We start from the raw sequence: 26,045 nt of genomic DNA on the forward strand, positions 1-26,045 counted from the left end.
TGGGGGAGGACGCCCAGACGGGAGCATGGGCTCGTTTACTGCGTGGGGGGAGGCTGCCCTCCCCTGTGAGGTGAGGCACGGCCTGTGCAACTCCCACCTGCGCCTCCGGACGGTGGGATTCCTTTCAAAAGCAGCAGTGGGCGGGCCTTACTCTGAACAAACGCCCCAGTTCCTCACAGGCCTGCCCGTCCTCCAGCCTGGATACTTGACAGCCACTCTGCTGGGGCCCAGAACCCGCTGCCGGTGACCTGGCCGGTCACTCTTCCAGGACAACCGCCCAGTCTGCACGCGGGCGCGAGCGCGGGCCGAGCTGGCAGCCTCTCTCCACTGGCCTGGCCCGTGGCCAGTGCCCCCTCAGCGGCAACTGCCCGGTGCGGAGCCCTCCGTTTACCCGAACTCAAGAACCACGCACAGCAGGGACAATTGGATAGTGCGATTTATTGCCCCCCCGCACCCCTCCTCCAACCGTGCCCAGGCCCGGGATGAGACGGGAACCCATTTTCTGCGGGGTGCGCCTGGGACAGCGGCTGGTTCCGCTCCAGCACTTCTCTGCTACCCCAGATGCAGGAGGGGGAGGAAGGACTAGGGCGAGGAAAAAGGATGGGACCCGCGAAGGAGAAGAGAGAAAATAATAGGTAGGCAGGGTCAGGAAGGGGATATGATTATAAAGAAAATTCTAAAGGGAAAAGGACCCCTCTTTCCCTTCCCTCTCTGGGGCCCCTCCGAATGGAAAGGTCTCAATGCTCGCCATCTTCTCAACACCCCCCGTTGGTGGGGGAAGAGAAAGAGGGAAAATGGTCTTTCACTCGTGGGTTTTGTCGTATCTTGGTCTCTCTAGTTCTCACACAACGTCTTGATTCGGGCTCGGCCGAGAACCTACAAGCATCAGGCCAGGCCGAGGGCCGGGCGCGGGGAAGGGCCGGGCGGCCCGGTGGTCGTCCCCAGCGCCCCGCCTCAGGCCCGCCGCACCTCTCGGGCCGCACAGGCCGCGGGAGGGGAGGGGATAGAGCGCGCTGCCGGTCCGGGGCAGCCCTCTGTCCGTTTCTCCCCGGGTCTCTGGGTCCTGCGCCGTCGTCCCCGCCAAGCCCGAGGGGCCCTGCCCCCCCGGGCCCCCGCCCCTACCGGCCCTCCCCGCCGCGGCACTCGCTGCACCGCCCGCCCGCCGCCTCGTCGTCGTCGTCGTCGTCGTCCTCCCCGCCTGCCCGGTAGTAGCTCTGTCCGCAGCGGCTGCAGACGGAGGGCGCGCCCACGGCGTGGACCTTCTTGTGTCTCCGCAGCGCCGCGCCCTGCACGAAGCCCTCGCCGCACTCCACGCAGATGTGCGCGGGCTCCTCGCCCCCCGCCGCCCCGAGCCCGTCCCCGTGCTGGGCGCGCTGGTGGGCCAGGAGCCCGGCCCCGTGCCCGAAGCCCTTCCCGCACTCCACGCACACGTACGGTTTGGGGGCCGGGGCGCGCCGCGAGCGGGGTCCCGGCGCCTTGGTCCCCGTGCCCGCCATGGCTGCGGCCGCCGCGGCCCCCTCGCCCGGCGCGCCCACCACGATGATGCCCTCGCCGTCGCCCACCGGGATGGCGATCTCGCCGTCCGCCGCCGCCGCCTCCTCGGGTGCCTTGGCCCGGCGCACGCTGGCCGCCAGCACCTTGGCCGCCACGCCAGGCCCCGACAGCTCCGGGTGCAGCCGCAGGTGGCGCGCCAGGCTCTTGGGCTGGCTGAAGCCGCGGCCGCAGCGCGGGCACACGAAGGGCTTGAGGCCGCTGTGCGAGCGCCGGTGCTTAGCCAGGCTCTTGCTCTGCGTGAAGCTGCGGCCGCAGTCGGGGCAGGCGTAGGGCTTCTCGCCCGTGTGGATGCGCTGGTGCTGCATGAGGTTGGAGCTCCAGCTGAAGCGCTTGCCGCACTCGGAGCAGGCGTAGGGCTTCTCGCCCGTGTGGATGCGCCGGTGCTGCACCAGGTGCGAGCTCTGCGAGAAGGTCTTGCCGCAGTCGCTGCAGGCGTTGGGCCGCTCGCCCGTGTGCGTGCGCTGGTGCCGCGTCAGCTTGGACCAGTGGCTGAAGCTCTTGCCGCACTCATTGCAGATGTAGGGGGCGGGCGGCCGCGGCCGGGGCGGGGGACCAGCCGGGGGCGCCGACTGGGGCGGGGACAGCTTGGTTGGGGGCCAGCTGGGGACGTCGTCGTCATCCATGATGAGGATGTCCACTGGAAGGCAAGAGGGGTGAGGAGGGAGTCAGAGAGCCCACGTGCGAGGGCGGCCTGCGGCCCCCTCCACCTGCTGCTCTGCGTGCCCCCGGGAACCTCGCTCACTCGTGCGCCCTCCCAGGCTTCCCTGTAACGGGGGCGGTGGCAGAACCTCCCTCAGAGGGCGACTGGGCCCTGCCGGTGCGGAGCCCTCCTCACGGACCTGGCCCTGGGCAGACGTCCCTCCCATCAGTCCCCTTCCCCTCACCACTCCTAGTGTCTGTCCTCAGGGCATCGAACACGCCCTGGCATTTTACTGAACATTCATTACCCATCCCTTAGGACTTTTCCTTCCTTCACCGCCGTTTCCCCCGCATCTAGAACAATGCCCGGGGCTTAGTAGGGACGCCAGAAATGTCTGCTAAAGGAAACAACAGAAACCAACGGGGATAAGGGATGGAGGTCTAGGGAAGGCTCCTAGTAAAGAATGCCTCCCGAAGCCCAGGCCTCAGGCTGGGGGCCAGCAGAGCGCGGCCCTGCCAGACCGGAAGGCAGCCGCAGCGCCGTTTCCACCTTTGCCCAGGGACAAGGGCTTGCAGCACCCTGTGGGTGTACAAGCGGGAAATGATGGTGTCACATCTGGGCTCTCGGAAGACAATCCTGGCTGCGGGTGGAGAAGAGAGAAGAGGAAGGGGTCACCAGACTGGTTAATGGGATCACAGGCCAGCACGGAAGTCCTGACCCTCCATTAACTGGGAGTGCAACCTCCAAACACTGCAGCCTCTATTACAGACTTCCTCACCCTGGTCCCTGGGTTTGTGGGTACTGTATGCCCAGTGCAAACAATAAAGGAGCGTGGGGCCTTGGTCCTGGCCTCTGCAAACTGGGGACACCACCACGGGCCGTCTGCCCAACAAAGCCTCTAATACAATTGCGCCCCGCCTGGCCTGAGCGGCTGGCCTCCCGGGAAAGATGAGAGCCTGCCCCCTCCCCGCAGCCTGCCCAGCTCTACGAGACTGTTCTGTGTGCACCCTTGGCGACATTTGCCTTCCCTGTCCGGCTTGGGCCTGAGTTACAGAATGGAGGTGGGGCAGGTGCTCAAGCCCGGACTCCTGCCTGGGTTCCGGCCTCACTCCCTGGGGCACGGCCCCGCCCCCTGATCACAGCCCCGCCCGCCCGCCTCTGGCCCCGCCCCCAGGTGCACCGCGAAGGTGTCTTTCAAAGGTGAATCCCATTATAACCTACCGAACATTGTTTTCCCTCTCCCTCTCACTAGCCTGCAAGCCCATAAGGACAGCGGACGGATCCCTGTGTTCCAGCACCTGGCCGGGAACAAAGTGCTCCAACTGCCCTGGAAGATGAACCACCGCCCAAGGCTACGCGGCCTGGGAGCGGCAAAGCAGTATCTGCACGGGTAGTCTGGGTCCCAAGACCGCCTGTACAGGAAAGGGCACTGGGATATAGAATCATATATGGAGCAGGAAAAAAAAAAAATCCAGGTAGGAAGTCTGGGCCGGGTGGGGGCCGCTTTTCAAGAGATGACACGGGACCCACTTTGGTGTCAACATAAATCAAGAAGTGGCATCATGGGGATTCCCTGGCTGTGCAGTGGTTAGGACTCCATGCTTTCACTGCCATGGGCCCCAGTTCGATCCCTGGTTAGGGAACTAATATCCCGCAAGCCACCAGGCACAGCCAAAAAAAAGAAAAAGAAAAAGAAATAGAGTCATAAGCACATTATGTGGAGATATTCGAGAATAAAAAACTGAACCTTGGGGAGCCGTCTGCCTCTGAGCAGTGTGTCCGGGCAGCAGGGGTGGGCTGGGCTGGGCTGGAAAGGAGACTTGCTCTTTGCGGGAATTGAGCCGCACCACCTGACCCATCGCAAGTATTCTGTACTCCTTTGATTGAAATAAACGTCTTGTTTTCAAAGTTGTCAAGAAAGTTTAACGATACACCACCTGACTCAGCGATGAAGAGTATTTACAATCACGATGACAGGAACTGAACACAGCCCATCTGAACTTGTGAAACACCTGTAACTCAATCCTGGGCCCTGGATGCGGGTGGGGGCGGGGGGGTGGTGAGGGGCCGACCACCCGTCCAGGTCCAGAAACGGGGAAAGAAGGCCCGAGAAGCCGGCTGGGCAGTGAGGTGCGTGCCGCGGGCGCAGGCTTTCGCTGTAGCCTTGGGCTACGTGACTCTTCTCTCTCGCTGCTGCGTTCCATTTACCCCACACACTACTTTTTAAGCAGGTGTTAAGCTGTTAAATGGAAGAGGGTCTAATCACTTGGGGAGGCGGGGTTCTCTCTCAACCTTCGGATTCCTGGTCCCCCCGCGAGTGGGTGCAGGCACCAGCGCTTTCCAAGCAGCGGGCGGCTCTCACGCACACCAGAGTCTGAGTCTGCACCCCTCCGGGTCAGGCTGGAAGTCAGCGGCTTCCCTCTGGGCCACCCTCCTCATGGGGCAACTTCCCTGCCGCACAAACGTCATCTTCAAAAGGATGCAAGAACTCCCGGGAAGAGGAGAGGACGGTGACCAGCACAAAGGGCTCACTCAATAAAAAGGACAGAAATGACGAGCGATCGCCGTTCCCGGAAGGGAAGGGGAGGGGGTGGCCCAGGCCCCAGGTCCCGTCATCCCACAGCAACTGTCACTGTCCTTCTCTCGCTGAAGGGGGGCTCAGCTCCGGCTCCTGCGCTCTGGGCCCAGGCCGGGGGGGGGGGGGGGGGGTGTCCTGCCGCCCACGCAGCTTCCCGCCCCAGGGTGGATCCTCCTGAGCAGACCTTCTGGGGAAGCGCAGGACCTGCGGCTTTACCGGATGTTAACCTTTTCCCCCTAAAACACACGACATGCAGAGAGCCCGCAAACGGAATGCAGAGCTGACCACAATCAATGCAGAAAGACAAATGCCCCGTCAAGATACAGGTCTGGGCCACCCACCGGGAGCCCCTCCGTGCCCTGCCCAAGCTCACCCCCCTCTCAACCCCAAATATAACCACCATCCTGACCTGTGCAGTAATCGTTCCCTTGCATGTCTGCACGGCTGTCACCCAAGCGCAACATCCCAGACACTACAGTTTGGTCTGTTACTTTTTACTTCAGTATGTCTTTAAGTCTCCTGTAAGACACGACTTCCCCCATCTCTTGCTCTTCCTTACGATTTTCCTTTTGAAGAACCGGAGCCCTACGGCCGGTTGCACCCTTGCTGACGGCATGCTCCCAGCCCCCTGCATCTGCTGCCAGTTCGCAACTGGCTCACCCAGCCGCGCCGGCCCCTGAAGTCATTCTGAAGGTGCAATCCTGTTCTTTCACTGAAGGCACCCGATATCTCGTGTTTCTCTTTCTGTGATATCAAGGGCCACCGACGCTCAACGCTTAGGTCTGCTGATCCGTCAAGGGGTGCAAAATGGGGCTGTCCTGTGGTTTCTCCTGCGTTTAGGAGCTGGAATCGTTTTTAGAGACTCTACATCATCTGTTGGTTGGTACCCAGTGGTAAATTTCATGTGGTTGTGGCGGGATGAATCTCATTTCCCCTTACCTGCCCAGTTTTCCAGGTTACGAACTGGTTCCCTACCATCCTCCAAGGTAACCATGTAGTCTTTCCTTTCTTAACATCATGAGGAGATCACGGATTTAAATACATCTGGTGGGCTGCACCGCCTGCCATCTTCAGCGCGTGGGAGCCTCAAGTGAGCTCCGAGTCCTTTGGACGGGACCCAGGTGGTCTTTGACAGATTCTCTGCCATCCAGCCTAACAAGGGGCTACAGGTTCATCCATACTTCCCACCCCAGACCGGCAACCGGCCATTTCTCCAAGGGACTCTGGTTTCTTTTGGTGGGAAACAGTTTCAAAACCAAAATGTGGAAATGATCTTTGCTTTTTCTTTTTTTTTTTTAAAGATAAAACTCCTGTGACTTCTAACTGATACTTCCCATACAAATTCAGGCCAAAAGGCTTCTATGCGGTCTTTTCTGGGACATCTGCATCTCTGGTCCTCACTAGGGGAGGAGAGGACTTGACAAGCCCGTAACTGCTTATTTGCTGAACCCGCATCACACAGCTTCAAGATAAGCATTCTAACTTGGTTAGAATCACCACCACCACTGGCAAGTACCATTCCTGAGAAATCAGGTGAACTATTCCTGTTCCCCTCACTGATTTCACAGCCAGACCTCCACCGCCGGAGCCCTCGTTGAGCCTGCCCTGGCTCACCGCCCATCTCTCTAGCCACGGTGTCTGCCCGAGGCTCACTTGCCCGCAGATTCCTCGGGAAGGCCCCGCGAGAACCCTATTTGCTCAGCTCCTGCTGGTTGAGGCCATCTGCGCCCTTCAAACGTGGAAGTCAGTCTTCCTGAATATGATCCTTGGCTCTACCTTTTCTTCCCCTGAGAATCATAAATATTACTCCATTTTCTCCTGGCACAAAGCATTGCTGACAAAGTCTGACAGCAATCCCATCTACTTTGCCTTGTAAGTCATTTGCTCTTTTTGCCTAGATGCCCCAAAGGATTTGCTTCTTCCTTTAAAGCCCAGTGACTTGAATAAAATATGTCTTGTTCATCTGAGTTGATTTTCTCAGATCTGTGATTTGCTCCTTCAATACCTAACTTTTACATTTCAGGAATGTTTTCTGGACTCGTAGTTTTTACCATTATCTGCCTTTGGATTTCTTCTTCAAAGGGCTTTCTTTACCTAACTTCAGTACCTGGTTTTTTTTTTTACTCTGCCTTAATCTTTACTCATTTCTTTTTGATTTTAAAATGTCCCTCTTTTTCACCTTCAATTTTCCTTAAGGAGCAATGTGTTATTTTTATTCAGTCTCGAATTCCTCCTACTTCATTTTGAAGTTAATTTGACTCCATTTCTAATTCTCCGCTGAGCTCTGCCCCCTGCGCGGAGCTGCTCTGCTCTTGCACTCCCAGGGGCCGCCACCTCCTGGCCGCTCTGAACAATCCTGACCTGCCTGCAGGTGGATCTCTGACCACCCTCCCCGTCTGTGGAGATACTATTTGCCCCTCTTCTTTTTTATTCTAATAGCTTCCTGGGGGGTGGGAGCAAGAGCACTGAACTCAACGTTTTCCAGTTTCGCTCATTTTTGTGGTCAGTTTCCCTGAACTTCTGGGACGCTACGTTCTGGACAGCGTTTCTGGCTCCTCAGGGCTCCCTCTTCCGAGTGCAGGGTTCCCTGCTCTGCGGCCACCCCTGATTTTATCTGGACCTTCCCTTCTCCCTTGTGGCCAATGACAGGGGTCCCACTCAATCCTGAACCCCCTCCCGGCGGGCTCTGCTCTGCGTGGGTCCTGCCCAGGCAGGGCACTTTACCTGGGTAAAGGAAGCCATGGGCCCCAGCGGCCCCGCGCTCCCCACTCCTGGTCTGGACAGAACCCCTCCAACTTCAGTTGCTGGCCTCAGTGTGACCACCCCAAAGTCCTCCAGTGAACCCCCGAGGGCTACCTGGGGCGTCCTCCCCTCCCGCCCCTGCTAACACCACGCTGGCCTGGCTGCTGGCTTGTCCCCATCCAGCTGTATTTTGGAGCTTTGCACCTAAGGTGTGCTGCCAGTGTGACCAGGGAACATGGGTTTTGCCCACAGGCAGTTGCTGTGTTTTTACGTGGGTCTGCTGTCATCCGGCTCAGACGTGGCATTTGCGGTGAGCTCTGCGGGGTACTTCTGGAGGGCACTGAGACGTGAGAGGCGGGCCTGACAGCGGGAGGCCGGGACCCTGTCCCTGGTGGGTGATTTCCAACACACCCGCTGAAGACTCTTTCCCGCCTCAGAATTGGGATGTCTCTTTATTATTCACTTTTGGACGGCTTCTCTGTCTGAACACCCTGTAGCTAAGGCCCCAGGCCGAGGCAGGACAGCTCTCGCACCTGGGGGCGGTGGGCTGGGGTCAGTGCGCCAGTGAGGCGGCGCAACGGACTCTGGCTGCAGCCTACGGACAGTCCAGGCCCCCAGCCCCCTTCCACGGGCTCCCGGCTGCCTCACCCTGGGCGGTGGCCTGGCCTCTCCCCGCCCAGCACCCTCTGGTCAGCACCCCGAGCTCGAAGGGAGAGGAGCCCATGAGAGGGCCTGCCCGAGGTGGCTGGCCTCGAGCTCGGGGCACACAGGCAGCGCTCACAGCCCTGCCCACGGACCCCTCGTCCCGACGCACCAGGGAGACAGCTGACGGGGGCTGCCGCCAGGCCGAGGCTGCAGCTCCTGCGTCCAGACATCAGCCGGGGGGACCTCAGGGCAGGGGTCCGCCACTGTCCCCCCACAGGAGGCTGCCACAGAGGCAGGACCCAACAGGGCAGGCCCAGAGCCAGGGGACGCGCGGCAGCGTGGAGGCAGCCAGGCCACACGGCTTACAAGCTGAGCAAAGGGGTGTCACGCGGCTGGGGGCACCACACGGGGAGGGGCCGGAGCAGACTTGCAACAGACTCCGGTGGGGGGCTGGGTCGGGGACAGCAGGCCGGACAAAGGGGATACGAGAACCCACTTGTGCTTTGTAGAGGTTTCCTCAAGAGAATGAGTTAGTGGACGGGGTGTAAAATTAAAACCACCTTACTTCAAGGCAAACATGCATTTTGGAGACAGCTGGGGACACCTTCACACACTGGGCAACGCTTCGTCAGGTGAGATGAGCGTTTGTTATTGCTGGAGAATCTGTAGGTGAAATGATACAATATCTGGGATTTTCTTTAAAATTCTCCAGAAGAAAAAGCAGGCACAAACGGGAAAAGACCGCAAAGTACTGCTCACCGCTCAGGCTAGGCAGTGGGAAGTGCAATCACCACACTATCGACGTTGGAAATTTCCAGCATGAAACAGACTGTAAAATTAATTCTAAAAACGCTAAAAGACAGGGAAAGGAGGAAGGGGCAGGCCCGGCAGCATGAAACGGGGAAGGATGGGCCGTGCGCCCTCCTGCTGGGTGGTGGAGGGTCTGCGCCCCACGCGCCATGTGCCCTGAAATCTGTTTCCTCCTGTGTAACCACGGCTGCCCGGAGCCAGCCCAAGGAGCTTCCCTCACCCCTCAGTGGATCTTAGAACTAGATCAGGCGAAGGGGCTCGAGTGCTTTACGCAATCTATCCCCAGCCCGCCCAGGCCCTCGTAACCTCTCTTGGACGACTACGACACGCTGGCACCGGGATCACGACCTCAGAGCCTGTTCTATAAATAACGTGGTCGCGCCCATTCACTTCCACGCTGCAGGGGCACAAGGCCTACAAAGCCGAAAACACCTCCCCTCTGGCCCCTCGCAGCAAGAAATGCTGGCTGACCCCGTCCAAGACGCACGAGGACGTGATGCCCGCACGAAGACGCATCAAAAGCAGCATGAAAAAGAGCTCATACTTTATTTCTCAGGTGCCCTGCATGAAAGCCCCTGGAAACGGGGAGCACATCTTCACCAGAGGGCAAGGGGTGAGGCCGTGAAGGGGCCAGCGGGGCCAGGTGGGGTCTCAGCAAGCAAAGCCTAATCCCCGAGGGCTCCAAGATGAGTTCTATTCAACCCCGATAACGCGTTGTCAAACAAAACATGTGGCCAATATTTAAAGAGTGGCAGATAAAACCCAGAAAGATACAAGCCCCATAAGAACCCAGACACCCGGCTGCCCCCCAGGATGGTCACCGGCCCTGCTCTGCGAGCCTGCCGCTCCCCGCACTTCACAGTTTGTCCCCAGCTCTCCACGTCCTGGCCCACTGGTACGTGGGCCTGCCACCCTGGTCTAAAGAGCATCCCGCCCGGGGGGACCGAGGGGCCACCTGGAAACGGTGCCGAGCACCCAGCGAGGGGAGGGGGCAGCCCCCAGGGGCTCCCAGCTGGGAGGGAACTCGGAGACCCCACACAGGCCCGGGAGGCGGCCTGGCTGAGCCCCCGGAGGATGGTGAGCCCCGAGCCACGGGAGGGGAAGGGGAGACAAAGGCAGCGAGGGTCCAGGGAAGGGCGAGGGACCAGCTGGGAAGAACTCCCCAAGGCCGCCTCACCTGGGTTCTCATGGCTGGCCATCTGCTGGTCCTCGGAATCCAACGGCCCCGGAGACCACGCCTCTTCCCGCAGCTCCATGTCTGGGTCCCTGTTAGAAGGGGACGAGACGGAGGACAGAGTTTACAGGACGCCAGACTGCACGGAGGGCCCCGGGGTGGGGGGACAGGTGCTGTGTGGACTCTGAGCGCCCGGCTCAGGCCCAGCACACAGGAGGTGCATGGCAGCGGGGACCTAAGGGCCGAGGGAGAGACGGCCCTCTGCTCCCCCACTGGACAGGGGGCCGGCCCGAGGCCACATGCAACCTGGGTGAGGAGGAAGTGCTCCGGCTGTGACCCCCGGCCGGGGCTACCATCCCAGCTCCACCGCTGACCAGCTGGGGCCGGGGCAAGAGACCCCCTCCACCCCCCGCTCGGTTTCCTCACCAGGAAGATGGAGGGCGGCCCGACACATGGGCCGTGAAGTCTACACGAGACAAGTACAGACGGAGCTCTCACCCCAAGCAAGGGAACCCTAAATCCACTCCAGGCCAGGGTCCATCCCACCAATCAAGGCCAGAAGGGCTCCCCTGCCGGGCCCATCCTAAGGTCTCTCCCTGCACCAAGATGAGGCGAACCCCACTGAGACGTGACAGTGTGTGACAGGGAGACAGGTGACGCGGGCACTGAGCGTCTGAGCAGCTCACAGTCTGAGGTCTGCTTCCAGACATGGGCCAGCCAAGCAAGACTCCACACCAGGCCTGGACACGGCGACGATGGACCCTCCAGGGACCTGCACGGGAGGAGCGCCGGCCGCTCTGGTCCCCGCCCCTGGCCACCACTAGCCCTAACCCTGGACGTTTCTTATGAATGGCATCACACAGCACGTGGCCTCTGGCGTCTGGCTTCTCTCGCTGAGTGGCACGCTCTCAAGGCTCACCCACGAAGCAGCGTGTCAAAATTTCCTTCCTTTTCACGGCTGAGTAATGCTCCCCTGCAGGGACAGACCACGTGTTGTGTGTTTCTCTGTTCTTTGGGTGACAGACAGAGCCTGGGTGTTTCCCCTTTGGCTACAGTGAGCACAGCTGCTGTGGACACTGGCGTGCACGTCCTTCACATACTTGTGTGGCCTGCCTCCAGAGCCCACACTTCCACTCCCCGCCGCTGCCCGGGGCAATGCCACGTGGCAGAGCCTGGCCCTTGGGGCGCACGGCTCAGCCTTCCTCCCCTTCCCGCTCTGGCCCCTGCAGGGTGGGCAGGGCAGGAGCTGCCAGGCCTGGGCTCCAGGCTGCGCAGAGGTGCGGGGCCGGCAGGGGTCTGCCTGCGTCTTGGACTCAGTGTGCAGGGCGGGGAGGCGTGGGCAGGCACCCAGCCCCGGGCAGCGGAGCCTGGTACTGGGGCCACGGCATTCCGGTCCCCTCTGGGCCCTGCTCCTTGGTGTGACATCCCTCCCCAGCAGGACGTTGGCAGGCAGGCAGGACTTCTGACAGGAAGGGGCACACCGACTGGGACCCGGGGCGGCGCCTCGGCTCCTCCTCTCGTGTTCAGGCCCCTTCAGGTCCAAACCAAGGCCCGTCTGTCTGCATGCACGCAGCTCAGAGAACCTCTCCCCACACGGTCCTTCTGTCCCCCATTCCAGTTGGGGGAACTGGCATCTGGGAACGGGGCCATCCAGCCCCAAGCATCACACACCCTGGCACAACAAGCCTGACCCATTTCTCTTGAATCCCCCCAGTAACAAGGGGCTCACCACCATCCAGGCACTGAAAGGAGCCTGTTCCATGGCCCGCCCCTCAGTAACCTCTGCTGACATCTGCCGGGAGCTCAAAGAACCGGCCTGTTTAGTTAAGGAATAAACACACGCGGCTGTGCCGAGGGGGTCGCTCACAAGCCCCCAGGCACTGTTCTCAGTGGTTGATGCAACCCTCTGGGCAGGTGTGACCGTCACCCCCAGGCGTGAGGATACCGAGGCAGGGGCGGCAGAGCCGGAACGTGAAGGCAGACCGTCCCGGCTCCAAGTCTGTGCCCAGAACCAGCGGAGCTGCCGCTCAGGGTCTGGGCCTGGCTCTCCCGAGCGCTCACTCGCGGAGTCCTGAGACCAGGAGACGGGCAGTTAACCGGAGAGGCCAGGAGGGAAGGCAGGCCCGGGTCCCCCAGTCAGACGCAGCCCTGCATTAACCTGCGCCCATGCGCCCCACGTGACCACCACCCCCAGGCCAGGGCACAGAGGTGGAGGCGCCCAGGAGCAGAGGAGGGACGCAGGCCGCGTGGCTCACCCGCTCCGCCGTCCTGACGCTCAACAAATGGTCACAAGGACTCTAAGAGCAGCGGCACAATCCAAGGGCAAGACAAGCCAGGAGGCCAGGGAGGAAGAGGCCCCTCATAGGGGCCTGTCGGGGCCTGGGCCACCTCTGGGCGGGGCTGCCCAAGCACCCCCCGGACCCAGCAGTGAGCAGACCGTCGGGACGCGAAGAGGGGGACACCCACCAAGCACGCGAGAATTGCCGAAATCTGACGGGAAGGTGGGAGCCTGAACCTGGCAGCTCACGGGAATGGAGCCAGTGGCGGGAGGTGAGGCCGGTGGTGAGGCGGACAAGCTCTGGTTGGAGGCCACGGCGGGGGCCGGGCGGCCCCGTCAGGAGGCCCAGGGCCCTGGAGGCACCTGTGGGAGTGAGCATGCAGAGTGGGGAGCGGACAGGAGGGGGTCCCCAAGAAAACGCACAGAGGATTCCCTGAGCCAGTTCTCGTGCCCTGCACGTCATCACAACCCCTGCCTGCTGCACGGCCCTCGGCCCAGCCCCAGCCTCTCCCTCTGCACGGCGGGGCGGGGAGGGGTCGATGACAAAACCAAGGCAGCTTCCGCCACCGTATCTGAGCCCATCTGCATCTGGGCCTGACAAGAAAATAAGGCTAAGGCAGGAGTGTTAGCGGCTCCACAGGCTGGGGGTGTGCTGTGCGCATCTCCCGAGACACTGATGTAATTAACCCTCTTCTCCCCACCTGTCCCGGCCAAGCCCCTCCCCCACTGGAGAACATTGTGGTAAACAGGCTGCGGCCCCTGCCTCACGGGGAGGTCCCTGCCAGTCCAGCACACAGAAAACCAATGAGCACAGGAAAGAAAAGGTGACTTCAGACAATGCAAGTGCCACGACACACACAGAGGGGCTGGGAGGGGCCGCTCCCCAGGGAGGGGGCCCCAGGAGCAGGCCTGAACAAGCAGCATGGAGGGAGAGGGATGCAGGCAGCAGGGACAGTGGGTGCAAAGGCCCGGGGGCAGCAAGGAGGCTGCAAGGAAGGGCGGGCAGATTCTCCTACAGGGCCTGGAAGGCCAGGCGGAGGCCTGGGGAACCGTGTGAAATGCAGGGTCTCTCCAAGGGGGGGGCACCATGACAACACCTGTTTCACAGACGGGGAGACTGAGGCTCACGGACGTCGTGGGGCCAGATCCCGGGTCCCTTGCAACAACAGCAGGGAGCGCCTGGACAGCAGCCAGGAGTTACTGAGCGCTGGTGGTGCGGGACTTAGGGCTGCGGCGACTCCCAGGACCCTGGCAGCCGGGGGACAAGGGAGGACACTGCCCTGCCTCCCTCCACCCAGGCCCACGGCCTCGCTGCAGGCCACGGGGCGGGGGATGTACCCGGCCTGCAGGGCCCTGCCAAGACCCCCCAGGGGCCCCACGACAGCGCCAGGCACAGACATGTGCTGCCAACGGGTGGGTGACAGCCCGATAAACAGAGCAGAGGCTCGAGGGACGGAACGCAGTGCACCCCAAATCCGACCCCCACGACCACCCCCCTTCTAGGACCCACTGCAGGAAGTGGTGAGACCCACACCGGAAGGACAGACTGGTCCTCGGACCCATCGGGCCCCAGCGCCTAGCGGGCCGAGAGCCGGGTACAACACGCACGATCCGGGTGACGAGGGCCCCGTCAGGTGATGCCGTTGCGGAGCTCACGGCCCCTGCCCGGGGAAGCCCACTTCATAAGCTAATCTGCGGGGAAAACCCAAACCTCGGAAACTGTTTCCTGCAGGGAAGAAAAAAGTCTGCCACAGCAAGATTTAGAACAGGGTAAGAACCGGAAAGAACCCGCCAGCCCCGTGGTGGGAGAAAGTGTAACAAGTAGATCACAGACCATGGGAAGCAGGTCTACGGAGATCTCACAGGCTCCGAAACAACACTGTAAAGTGGCCGCCCCCCCCCCCCGCCCCCCCAGCCAATAACAGGAAGAGCCATCTTAACATTTTCTTCTCCTTTACCTTCATCTTCTCAATTTTTTTTACATTAATGGGTAATTACTTGTGTAACAAGGGGAAAAGACTAAAAGTTGGCTTTTTTCTGATGACCACAAGGACTATGTATCACAACAGGGAAATCAGGGGGTGCCGGGGATAGAGAACTGCGCGGGCCCTCAGATCACAGGGAAACGTGACAACTGCTCGGCTGGCGGGCGTGCCAGTCAGGGCAGCCGCTGTGAAGAGAGCCTGGCAGGTCCTGATAATGATGAAGCCACCGTGTGACCCCAGGATCCCACTCCTAAGTGTTATTCACAGCAGTGCTGTGCATGGCAGCCAACAAGGGGTGACAACGCCAAGGCCCGGGGAAGCAGCCAGCACACAAGGCCACTCAGAGCACGGCTCCGGGATGTGAACCGTCCGGGCCGAGATAAGCGGCTGCCAGCCTGGGGGTGGGATGGGGAGCGACCGCGCACTGGCACGGGGTTTTTTTGGAGTGATGAAAATGTTCTGGAATCAGACAGTGGTGATGGTTGCACAACTCTGTGAGTATGTTAAAAACCACTAAATCGTACACTTTACGAGGGCGAACTTTCCAACGTGTGACTTATATCTCAATTAAAAAGTAAAAAGACCTAACAATTCGCATGGGGCCCTCTGATTCAAACCCCGGCAACAAAAGAAACACATAAGAGAAAGAAAAGGAAGAGAGGCCAAGGGCTCGGGGGCTGCGGAGGTGGCACGGACAGAGGCCGCTCCTCTGTGGCTTCTGGGTCGAAACTCGTTTGCCAGGCGGTTATCATGTGCTGCCACTGGAACAATCGCGTCTAAGTCAATAAAGCAGGGACTTTCCGGCCTTGAGCGTCCACCTCAGGCCAGCTTCCTGCAGCGACAAGGCCTGGGCTGGCCTCCATCCTCCCTCCAGGGAACCCACAGGCTCTGGGGGAAGGGACGGAGGACAGGGAGGTGTCGGGCGGCCAGCCCTGCACCAGAGATTTCCCTGCAGCCAGAGGTGCTGACTGAGCACCGGGAGCCACGCTGCCCAGAACAAGGCAGTGAGGGAACCAACACCCCGATTTCCACAGTGGGAAGAGCCAGCAGGGAAGTGAGGCTGGCCATGGAGGGGAACGGGCTGCTCTTGAACCAGGACGTGAGATGCAGAACTTCCACCCTGATAGGCTGCTTTGCCACGCTGATGACCCCGAGTTCAGGGCAGTCGGAAAACAGCAGGTGCAAGAAGGACGCTCTGAACCCACCTTCTCCCCTGAAAGCAGGAGGTACGTGAAAGTGCCCTCCCGGCACCAGGAAGAAACATCCCGAGAGAGATGTGCTAAAATGACCTTCCTTCCTGCGTCCCCCCGGGTCCCGCGGTTACTCCCCACCACGGCACCTGCTCACCCTGGTGTATGAGAAGCACTCCGGCGATTTTCTCGTGAAGGCTCCCATGCTCACGGAAATAAAATTCGTATGCTTTTCTCCTGTTAATCCGCCTTAGTCAGTCCAGCCGGAAGCCCTAGGAGGGCAGAGGAAAATCCTATGCCCCCTACAGACTGCAAAAGGCCCCTCCATGGGCCAGACTGGAGCCAAGATGGGATAACGTAAGGGAGGATCCGTACACAATGACCCTCCTGGAAGCTGCCCTCCAACAGTGAACGGTTCTCACGGGGTTTAAATGGTCACACGTTAACTGGTATGTAGGTGTCAACATATACCCTCAACATCGCCTCTTGGTCTGTAAGCCCTCAAACATTTACTCTCTGGCTTGTTACGGAGAGTTTGCCAACCCAGATGCAAAGGAACGAGGGATGCCGGGATTTAGGGGAAAGCGTCCCAGGCCGAGCAGACACACAGCAAAGGCCTGGCGGGGACAGGATAGGTGGGCCTGAGGGAGGCTGAGCCTGGGATGGCGGAATGGAGGGCGGGAAGGGGCAGGTGGGGTGCCTGCAGGGGCCACAGCAGGGCTGCCAGTGGTGAGGGAGCCCCGCGCATGGGGGTCAATACTCTGTGGTCGCCGCCCTGAGACTACTGCTAATCTTACCTCGGGATCCGTGTTTTGCACAGTAAGTCCTACGGGGGCCTGGGCAGGAGCCAGGCCTGCACCCCCGAGGGCAACCCTGTACCTGGGGGAGCGCGACACGAAATACCAAATTAAAAGCACCCTGACAGGCTGAGAGACCTCGGAAGAAAGGGAAAAGCTTTTTTCTTGCTTTTTGCCCAAGGGGCTCACCTCTTCATTTCATGCCAGGCCCTGAAAACGACGGAGCCAGCCCTGCCCCGGGGTAGCAGATGAGGCACTAGAGGCAGAGGGGCCGGAGCAGGGCCGTGCAGGCCCAGCCAGGCGTCTGCATGGTACTCCAGACACGGCAGGAAGCCCTGATCGGGCAGAACTTTACTACGAGGACCTAGAAAGATGCAGCTTCTCTCGCTGACTTCTGGGGGGTCGGCAGGGGCTCCCACTGGCGCTGCTGGTCAGGGGTGCCTGGCGCAGGGCACACCTGGGGACTCGGGGACAGTCCGCTCTGCATTTCGGTTTCAGCCCTGAGCAGAGGGAGGTTACACCACCTACCAAGGAGACTGAAAACCAGCCACGGGGTGAGAACACCCCGGCATCTCCTCTGTATCCGCGGAAAAGGCCCCGGCGGCGGTGCTGCCCTGGCTCCCGGCACGGAGGCTGGAGCCTGGTGCCTCGGCCACTCCGCTCTGTGACCCTGCACATGCGGCTCAGCCTCTCTGGGCCTCGGCTGCCGCCCCCGTGCAACAGGGACCAGCAGGTACCCCTGGAGCTGAGTGAGAGGCTCAGGAAGCGCGCGCCGGGGGACCAGTGATCCTGGTGGAGAGCTGCGGGCCTTCACTAAACCGGCATACCCAGGTCCCCCTGCCCCGTCCAGCCAGCCACTCGTGCACTCATCCACTCGAGCAGCAGCTGGGGCCTCTTGCCCTGATCCGGGGGGTTGGGGTCCTGCCCCAGGGCCTCAGAGGGCAGCGGGGGAAGCTGCAGCCCCTTCCCATGCAGAGCTGAGGGCCTCGGCAGCCCCTACGCCAGCTGCTCTCAGGACCCGGGCGGCTCCCTGGGGGAGAAGGGGCAATTCCTGCAGCCAGCCTGGCTGTGGACTCTGATGGCTCCGGAGGCCGAAAGCGGTGGGTCCTACCCTCCCCCGGCCCCCCAAACGCTCAACAGTACCGGCCCAGCCTCACCCTGCTCGGACCCCCGCTCTGCAGGACCCCCGCTCTGCAGAGACGAAGACACGCCCCCGCTGGGGCCTTGAGCGATTCAATTAGCGCGCGAGCTGACGAGGCCCCGCTGGCTATGAAGTGCAAGACAAATTATCGTTATTATTGTTGTTATTAGATCCCGCCCACCTCCTCTGGATGCCTGCCCACCAATTACCCTGCTCTTTCTTAGGCTGCCAATCTCACCTCGCCCTCCTCCCCCAGCTCTGCTCTCCGGCTCCCCCTCCCCTGCCCGCCATCCTCACCACCCTCCTCTCCCAACGCCCATCCCCAGGGGCCGGCACTCCTGCCCAACGCCCCTCCAGAGTCCACTCCCCACACCACGGACCAATTCATCTTTTCAAGGCACTCAGTTCAAATAAGCAACAAAAAAACGGGCAAAGGATCGGAAGAGAGGTTTCTCCAAAGACAGCACGCTGGTAAGTACGTGAAAAGATGCTCAACATCATCAGCCCTCAGGGAAACGCTCATCAAAACCACAGAGAGACCCCACTGTACACCCACTGGGACGGACATAATAAAAACAGAAAACACAAGTGTTGGCGAGGGTGTGGAGAAGTTGGAACCCTCGTGCACTGCTGCTGAGACTGTGAAATGGTGCAGCCACTGTGGAAAAGAGATCAGCAGCTCCGCAAAAGGTTAAACACAGAATTACAGTATAATCCAGCAACTCCACTTCTGGCCACGTACCCAAGAGAACTGAAAAGACGTCCGCCTCAAAATGTATACACACATGTTCACAGAAGCATAAATCACAACAGCCAGAAAGTGGAGACAACCCAAACCCCCATCACCAGGTGAACGGACGCACAAACGTGGTCCATCTGTAGCTGGAGTATTACTCAGCCAGGAAAAGGAAGCACTGACCAGTGCCGCGTCACACATGGACCTCGGCAGACACAGACCACGTACGTGGTGTGTGATTCCACTCACGTGAAAGGTCCAGGACAGGCAAATCCAGTCAGAACACAGACCAGTGGTTCTCAGAGGCTCCGGGCTGGGGGACGGGAGTGGGTACACAGCCTTTTCGGGGATGATGAGAAAGTCCTAAAATCAGCGTGGTGATGGTTGCACATCCCTGTGAATACGTTAACTGTATACTTTAAGTGAACTGTACAACATGGGAATTACATCACAATGAAACTGTTACTTTTTTTTTTTAAGGTAGCTCAGTTCACATCACTCCCCTGCCCGAACCACCTCCAACATGTGTCCGCTGCACTCAGTCCAAAATCCAGACTCCTCCGCAGGTCCCACAGGGCCCCGTCGGCCCCAGTCACCCTTGCAAACTCACTTCCTCCTCCAGCCCCTCACTCCCACCTCCCGCCCAGGCCTCCTCTTTCCCTCCAGAGGGCCCGGCCCAGTCCTCCACCTGCCTGGTCCCTTCTCACCTTGCAAGGCTCTGCTCAAATGTCAAATCCCTAGCCCAACAAGCCCCGCCCACATCCCAGCGCAGGGCCGACTTCCCTCCGTGGCCACCACCACCCACCACAGTTTGGGATGGCCCTCCTCATCTCCGGCGTCCGATCCTGCGCACGCCAGCTCCCTGCAGGCGAGTGGGCTGGAGCTCTCAGCCCACTGACTCAACAGGGCCGCCTCGGACCCTCAGCCCCTCTTCGGCCCTCCCTGGATGGTAGGTGCCCCCCAGTACCCCCAGGGCTACAGGCACACCCCTCCATCTCCCATCCAGCTCCTTCCTCACTTCCCTTTTCTGGGGGCGTCTTCACCCCTCACTACAGGCCTGAAGACCCGGTCTGTTCCCTCCTCTGCATCTGCCTGGGCCACCCGGGCCCCCAAGGTGGTCCGAGGGCCCTCCCCACGTCAGACCTGTGGTTTGAATGTTGGGGGAATGTCTCTGTGATGCCATCAGGATCTTGTACCCCTTTTTTGGTGGTAACTGTCCGTGTTTCCTCCATGGATTGACCACTTAGATGTTTTCTGTCTGGTCTGGGGCCAGCTGGGCAGACCACTATTCCCTACAAGGATTCCAGCATGTTTAGACACACAGGGTTGAGCGAGGCCCTTAGGCTCCCGCTCCAGTTTCCTTCTGCCTCTCTGCTTCCTCCCCCTTTCCTTCAATTAGGCTGCCTCCTGGTAAGTCTATTACACTGCTTTATTTCTCCCACCTGGCCTCTCTCAGGTCCTTTGAAGCCCTCCCCAGGGGCCGAGCAGGGCCGAGCTGGCTCAGAAAAGAGTGAGCTCAGGGTAGACACGCACAGCCCCAGTCACCACTCCCCACCTGCTCCACGAGAGACAGAAGTTTCTGGAACTCCTAGAATCCTGACCTACTGTTACGGCCGCAGGCCCACCCAGGAGTAGTGGGGAGCACTGCAGCCTCTGCCCCGTCCCAGCCACCGGCCACCACCCAGCGTTTCTAGAGCTTCCGAAACATTCGTGACCACTCCTGATTCTTAAATGTTGGTGAGTGACTGAAAATTGTTTAAACAAACAAAATACTCATCAGGACAAAAACAAAAAAACAAAAAACAGAACTGCACCTACGGGGCATCTCATGTTCTGTCAGCCCTCAATCAGGCCAACGGGCCAGACTCCCCATCCTCCGGGTGAGCGTGGGCTCTCCCAACCTGGCCATCTGCGCGATCTGCCCGGTGCTTCCTTCCACCTTGCCCACCCGCCTTCCCCCTGTAGATCTGCTACCAGAGCCCAGCAAAAACAGCACCTCCCCCGGAAACCCTTCCCAGACTTCGCCCTTCCCTCAGCTCAGCTGTCCCCTCTTATCAAATAAGACCAGCTCGCAGGACTTCCCTGGTGGCGCAGTGGTTAAGAATCTGCCTGCCACTGCAGGGGACACAGGTTCGAGACCTGGTCTGGGAAGATCCCACATGCCGCGGAGCAACTAAGCCTGTGCGTGACAACTACTGAACCTGCACTCTAGAGCCCGCGAGCCACAACTACGGAGCCCATGTGGCACAACTACTGAAGCCCGTGCTCTGCAACAAGAGAAGCCGCCACAATGAGAAGCCCGCGCACCACAACGAAGAGTAGCCCCCGCTCGCCGCAACTAGAGAAAGCCCGCGTGCAGCAACAAAGACCCAATGCAGCCAAAAATAAATAATTAATTAAAAAAAAAAAAAAAAAAAAAGGCCAGCTCGCATTCATCAAGCACAGGCTCCACACTGCAGACCGCACACAGGGCGCAGGAGGAACGTAATCTTGACCCCCACACCACCAAGAGACGAGAGGCCGTCCTCTCTGGGCAGGAGGGCAGGCTGCCAGGGTCGGGATCAGCCTCACCACCCACCAGCCTAGGGCAGGTGCTTCACCCCGTGCCTCCTCTTCGTGGGCTTGGCGTCAAGATCAAACGAGATGACGCGCTCCACAAGGAGCCAGGCGCCCAGTACCGCCTAGTAAGTGTGAACCAGGAGTCTAAAGCCCGGTTCAGACAAGTTCACCACTGGCTGACCCAACGCCACAGAGCCACAGGGCAGGAGGGCCAAGATGAAACCAGTGGGCCAGACTCCAAGGCACTTCTTCCCCTTCCACCGAGGACAGGGGCACCTGCTCCCCTTATTTCCACGATTACAGACGCGGCCTACGTCCCTGGGAGGATCTCCCCGGCCTGCTCACCCCTGCATGTCCCCCACGCAGCCCCGGGGGACTGCGGCCTCCCGGCAGACCCTGCACACAGAGCCCCAGGGAGCCACAACTTTCTGGCCGGCCTGACCCTGAGCCTCAAGGCTGGGGCCACGTCTGATGCGTCTCTGGGTCCCCAGCAACGTTCATTACCAGGCTGCCCACACAGGACTCCCCATTCGGCATTAGAGATGCCAGAGTTCTGCGAGCCCAGAGACCAGGCAGACAGAGCCAGGGAAAGCCCGCCAAGGCGGGCCCAGGAGCAGCCCAGGGCCCTCCCCACCAGCCCCTCACCCCAAGCTCAGCTGGCTGGCTGCGCAGTGGGGTGAGGCGACGGCTCTCTCTGCTCCTACGACAGGGCTGCTGACCCTACTAGCGTGACACCCGAACTCCCCCACCTGCCTCCTAGGCTAGCGAGGCCTCCTGACACCTGCATCTCAGCATGCACTGCCCGTGTTCTCACCACCTGTGAAAGGCACACTTGAAATGAGGGGCTGGGTCTCAGAGTCCCCTGAGGCAGCAGCCCGGCCTGTACGAATCTTCACGATAGCTGCCCCACCGGAAGGGGATCCCCGAGTCCCCAAACCAACTACTGACACCTAAGAGACCTCCTTCAGAACAGCCTTTGTCTCCCCCAGGCCCCAAGCGTGGCCGAAAGAAAGAAGCTGACACAGGCGGCGGCATCATGGGAAAGGGCCAGGCTCGGGATTCACAGAGACCCATGCTCCGGTGCTGCTGTGGCGCCTGGGGCTCAGTCCCCCCCAGAGTGGCATGACCACCCCATCCCAGGGCCTCCGAGGGCTCAGGACAGTGAGTACCGGGCACAGGGCCAGCCGCCTGCCTAGGGCTCAGCCAGAGTGTCGTCAGATCTGCAGTCTGTCGTCAGATCTGCAGTCTGTCTCCACCAGGAGGCCAGGGCCAGAGCTGAGTCCCTGGGGGCAGTGCCCGGCACGTGCCTCGGCAGGCAGGAGACCTCAAGCAGCACTGCGGGCCAGCCAGCCAGGGTTAGGGGGCCATGCGCCGCATCTGAGCACAGGTGCCCCGAGAGCTGCGTGCCCAGGAGTGACCACCAAAGAGCACAGGGCAGCCAGGCAGTCGCTGGAGGCCGTGGGGCACGATTACCTCTGCCTGCCCAGAACTCACCATCCTCCTCCCCGGAGTCCCAGAGTCCTCTTGGCCAATTCCCCTGTCTTTCAAGACTCGGAACACGCCATTTCCCCAGACATCCTTCCCTGACCAGAATGCCCTCCCTCTGGGTTCCTCTAGCTCCCAGGGCTATCCTGGCAAATTCCCGAGCTTCCGTGCACGTGCCTCCCCCGCAGGGCTCTGAGCTGCTCCAGGACAGGAAGTGCTGCCCAGCCGAGTGACCCTCCTCTCCCACCACCCGCGCAGAGCACTGCACCAGGACCACCGCTGTGTCCAAGGGCCCAGCACAGGGCGGGGCCTGGGCAGCATGCTTGATGGACCAGGCTTATCCAGCGAACGGTCGACTGTGCTCTCCATCTTAAGGGACTGAGAAGGAAACTGAGCCTGGGAAAGGGGAAGTGGCATGTCCAAGGTCACAGGGCTGGAAGAGAGGGAGCCCGAGCCTGGCCTAGGAATGCCTGGCCCCAGAGGCCTGTCCACATGCTTTACACCCACTTCTATGAGATCTGCTTTGGCTCTAAAAGGAAAGCATTAAGAACCTTCCTGCCAAAATCAATACTATTATTATCATCCCTGTTTTACTCAAGTAGAAACTGAGAAATTACTTGTGCCGTAAGGTCACAAAGGTGATGAACGGTGAAGCTGGGACTTGAACCCAAGTCAGTCTGACCCCAGAGCCCTGGGCTAACACGCTGCAGTGCTGCTCCTGGGCCCGGCGTGGCGCTAAACCCTCCCTGTTCTCTAGCTCTGCTGGGTGGTGGTCAGACCTGGATGACTTCCAGGAGAAAAAGGGCTAATACAAGAGATAACATTAGAAGGAATCTGATCTCAATGTTCTCTGTGGCTGAGGCAGGAGGACCAAAGGAGGCTGCAGCAGAGACAGGTAGGTGAATGCCAGCTGCCATTTAGCCAAAGAGGCTTACAATCTTAAGAGAGGAGATAAGCCAGGATCAACAGCAACTGTGCTTCCCCAGAAGCGAGGCCAGACCCAACTCCTAGCTGGATCCTCAGCACTGCCCAAAGCAGGGCCGGGCACCAGGAACCACACGGAAAACCCAAACCAAGTCAGTCCTTTCCTAAAACGCTGACTGCCCCTCTGGATTGGGCTGGGTGCGGTGTCTTCCCTGGCTCTCTCGGCCCCCTGGCTGAGGACGGGGGCGGAGAGGGGAGGAGAGGGGAACGGACCTCTGTCCAGGTCTCTACCCGCTCCCTCAGGGACCTTGTTCATCTCCCTGTCCTTGGTGTCAAGCATTGGTAACGGCTCTGGAACAGCCTCTGTCCACACTCGCTGTGGCTCACTTTTCCGACTGATCACGCCATCCCAAGCTTGCCCGACCCCGCGGGACCGAGGGGCACTCATTTCCACGAACTGGGGTGTCCCCCTTTATGGCCGAGGCCGGGAGCTGGGGTTCAGGGGCGCGGTTCGGCGCCCGGGAGGCCTCGGGATGGCCATCGGGCCCGGCCACCGTCCTTGCCCTGCCCCGCGGGCCACGCGGTGCCTGACCTTGGTCCATCACTTCCCCTCTGGCGCACGCGCTTCCTGCCCGCCGCCCGCGCAGGGGCGAATGAATGAGCCTCCCGCCGGCCGGAATGCCCGTAATTATCGGCCGGATCAAAGGCCGCACGCAGCCCGCCCGGGGCGACAACGGGACCGGGTTCCTTTGAAAGGGGGAAGGAATGGGGGCAGGCCGGGGGCCACGACGGGCCCCCCGGGGCCGCCGTTTCCGGTCAGGCAGGCTGGGCCCGCGCGGCCTCCTCCCCCACCGGGGCCTCAACTTCCCCCGGGAGTCGCCACCGCTTCCGGCCACGACCGGCCGGGAAGACTAGTGAGGACGCGTTCGCCCGAGCCTCCGGCCCGGCGCCCGCTCCCGCCTCGGGCGCGCTCCCGGGAGCGGCGCACGCGCACTCCCCAGGCGCGTTCCCCGCAGCCCCTCCCGGTGCCCCCGCCCCGCCCCGCGTCACCGGCCGCGCGCCCACTCACGCCCCCCCAGCGGCGCGCACGCGCACTCGCCCGCCCAGTCGCGCTCGCCTCCCGCCTCCCCGCCCGCCCCCCCCGGCCGCAGCCCGGCGCCCTGAGGCGCGCGCCCACCCGGCCCCAGGCGCATGCCCCCCGCCCCCGCGCCCTCCCCTCACCTCCTCGGTCCCGGGGCCGCCGCGCCGCACTCCTCCTCCTCTCTCCTCCCTCGCGGATGGTGGCAGCGGCGGCAGCGGCGACTCAGACCCTGGGGTCAGGGGGACGGGCGCCCAGGCCGGAAGTGACCTTCCTGGCCGCTTCCGCCCGCGCCGCTCCCCCCTCCCCTTCCCACCCCACCTCCAGCCTCCACCCCGTCCTCGCCGCTCTAGGAAGGCGAGCCCGGCGACCCCCCCCCCTAGCTGCCGCCCCCCCCCAGCTCTATGGTGCGGAGCGGGCGGCCCAGGGAGCCACTTCCGGATGCGTCTAGGACAAGGGTCCTCCGTCCACGCTCTATGGCGCCGCGCTCTGAGGGGCTTCGGGCCCCGCCCCCTTCCAGGACAGGAGGCCCGGGCTCGGCCCGTTAGGCGGAGACTTCCGGGTGTCTAGGGAGGTGCCCCCCGCCCCCACGCCGGGCTCTCGCGCCTGCGCATTCGACTCTCGGCGCTAGCCCCGGACGGGAGGCGTCGGGGAGGACGGCAGCTAGGGCGGCTCATGCCACCCCTGGTCCTCCTGTCGTCTCTATCGTTGTAACCCCTTCCCTGCCGACGCCGCTCTCAGTGGCTGGAGCCCGCGTGCCCGGAGGGGTCACTCGTCTGCCACCCTGGTCCTTTCTTGACTGGACTGAGCGCTTCAGGCGCCGCCCGGCGTCGATGTCCATCTCTTGAGCCTGTGTCCTCCTTTCTAAAGTAGCATTGCGCGCCTGCCTCCGAGGGCTTTTAGATACATTAAGTCTTATTGAGTACCCAGTCCTGTTTTGCAGATACGAGGAACAGAGAGATCAAGGCTCTTGGCGAAAGTCACACAACCGAGGATGCAGAGCCTGGGCTCGAACCCGTGGAGTCTGGCTCCAAATTCTTGCATTGACCCGTGCCTGTGCAAAGTGCCTCCTGTCACAGAATATTTTTTTAAATTAATTTTTGCTGGAGTATAGTTGCTTTACAATGTTGTGTTAGTTTCTGCTGTACCGCAAAGTGAATCAACTATACGTATACATATATCCCCTCTTTTTTGGATTTCCTTCCCATTTAGGTCACCACAGAGCATTGAGTAGAGTTCCCTGAGCTATACAGTAGGTTCTCATTAGTTATCTATTTTATACATAGTATCAGTAGTGTATCTGTCACGGAATATTGATCATAGCAGCTAGGGATCCACCTCCCCTCTTGTGAGGAGGGCGCTTTGTAAGCTTAGTTAGCTGTTTCTGTTAGTAAATACATGCTTTTCAAATTCCTGTTTACACCACAGTGTCCTTGCGGGCTGGGACCCTCTCGTCCTTTCCCGGGTCTGTAGTTGGCTGGCTGTCACCTAAGCAACAGATGATTTATCCATGTTATTTATAATTATTTTCTTATCGTCATCACCAAAACAGTCATAAGCTTGGAAGTCATTAGCTTGTTGAATAACACCTTTCACAGCCTCAATTTAACGAGATGATCTGTGTACATTTGCTTAATTCAATACCTGGCTCATAGTAAGCTCTCAATGGAAATGGTAGTGATTAATATTACTTACTAGTAGTATTATTTCTACTACTGTGGCTGCTGTA

General features: G+C 60.6%; 1 protein-coding gene across 6 annotated transcripts; it reads right to left on the reverse strand.

Annotated features, from left to right (window-relative positions):
* Positions 1 to 418: 418 nt before the first annotated feature.
* ZNF787 (zinc finger protein 787) lies at positions 419 to 24,614 on the reverse strand. Of its 6 annotated transcripts, none has more exons than XM_068529341.1 (4): positions 24,460 to 24,614; positions 10,147 to 10,235; positions 8,725 to 8,822; positions 419 to 2,191 (listed from the first exon to the last, which is right to left on the reverse strand). In XM_068529341.1, coding segments are annotated over exons 3-4 (1,074 nt in total). In that variant the 5' UTR covers positions 8,726 to 8,822; positions 10,147 to 10,235; positions 24,460 to 24,614; the 3' UTR covers positions 419 to 1,118. The 6 variants fall into 6 exon arrangements, with proteins under 6 accessions (XP_068385442.1, XP_068385439.1, XP_068385441.1 ...); XM_068529338.1 differs by lacking the exon at positions 8,725 to 8,822 and adding an exon at positions 18,520 to 18,664; XM_068529340.1 differs by lacking the exons at positions 8,725 to 8,822; positions 24,460 to 24,614 and adding exons at positions 18,520 to 18,664; positions 23,831 to 23,848.
* Between the last annotated feature and the right edge of the window lie 1,431 nt (positions 24,615 to 26,045).

The sequence above is a fragment of the Eschrichtius robustus genome, chromosome 19 (assembly GCF_028021215.1).
Source record: "Eschrichtius robustus isolate mEscRob2 chromosome 19, mEscRob2.pri, whole genome shotgun sequence".
NCBI classification, from domain to species: domain Eukaryota; kingdom Metazoa; phylum Chordata; class Mammalia; order Artiodactyla; family Eschrichtiidae; genus Eschrichtius; species Eschrichtius robustus.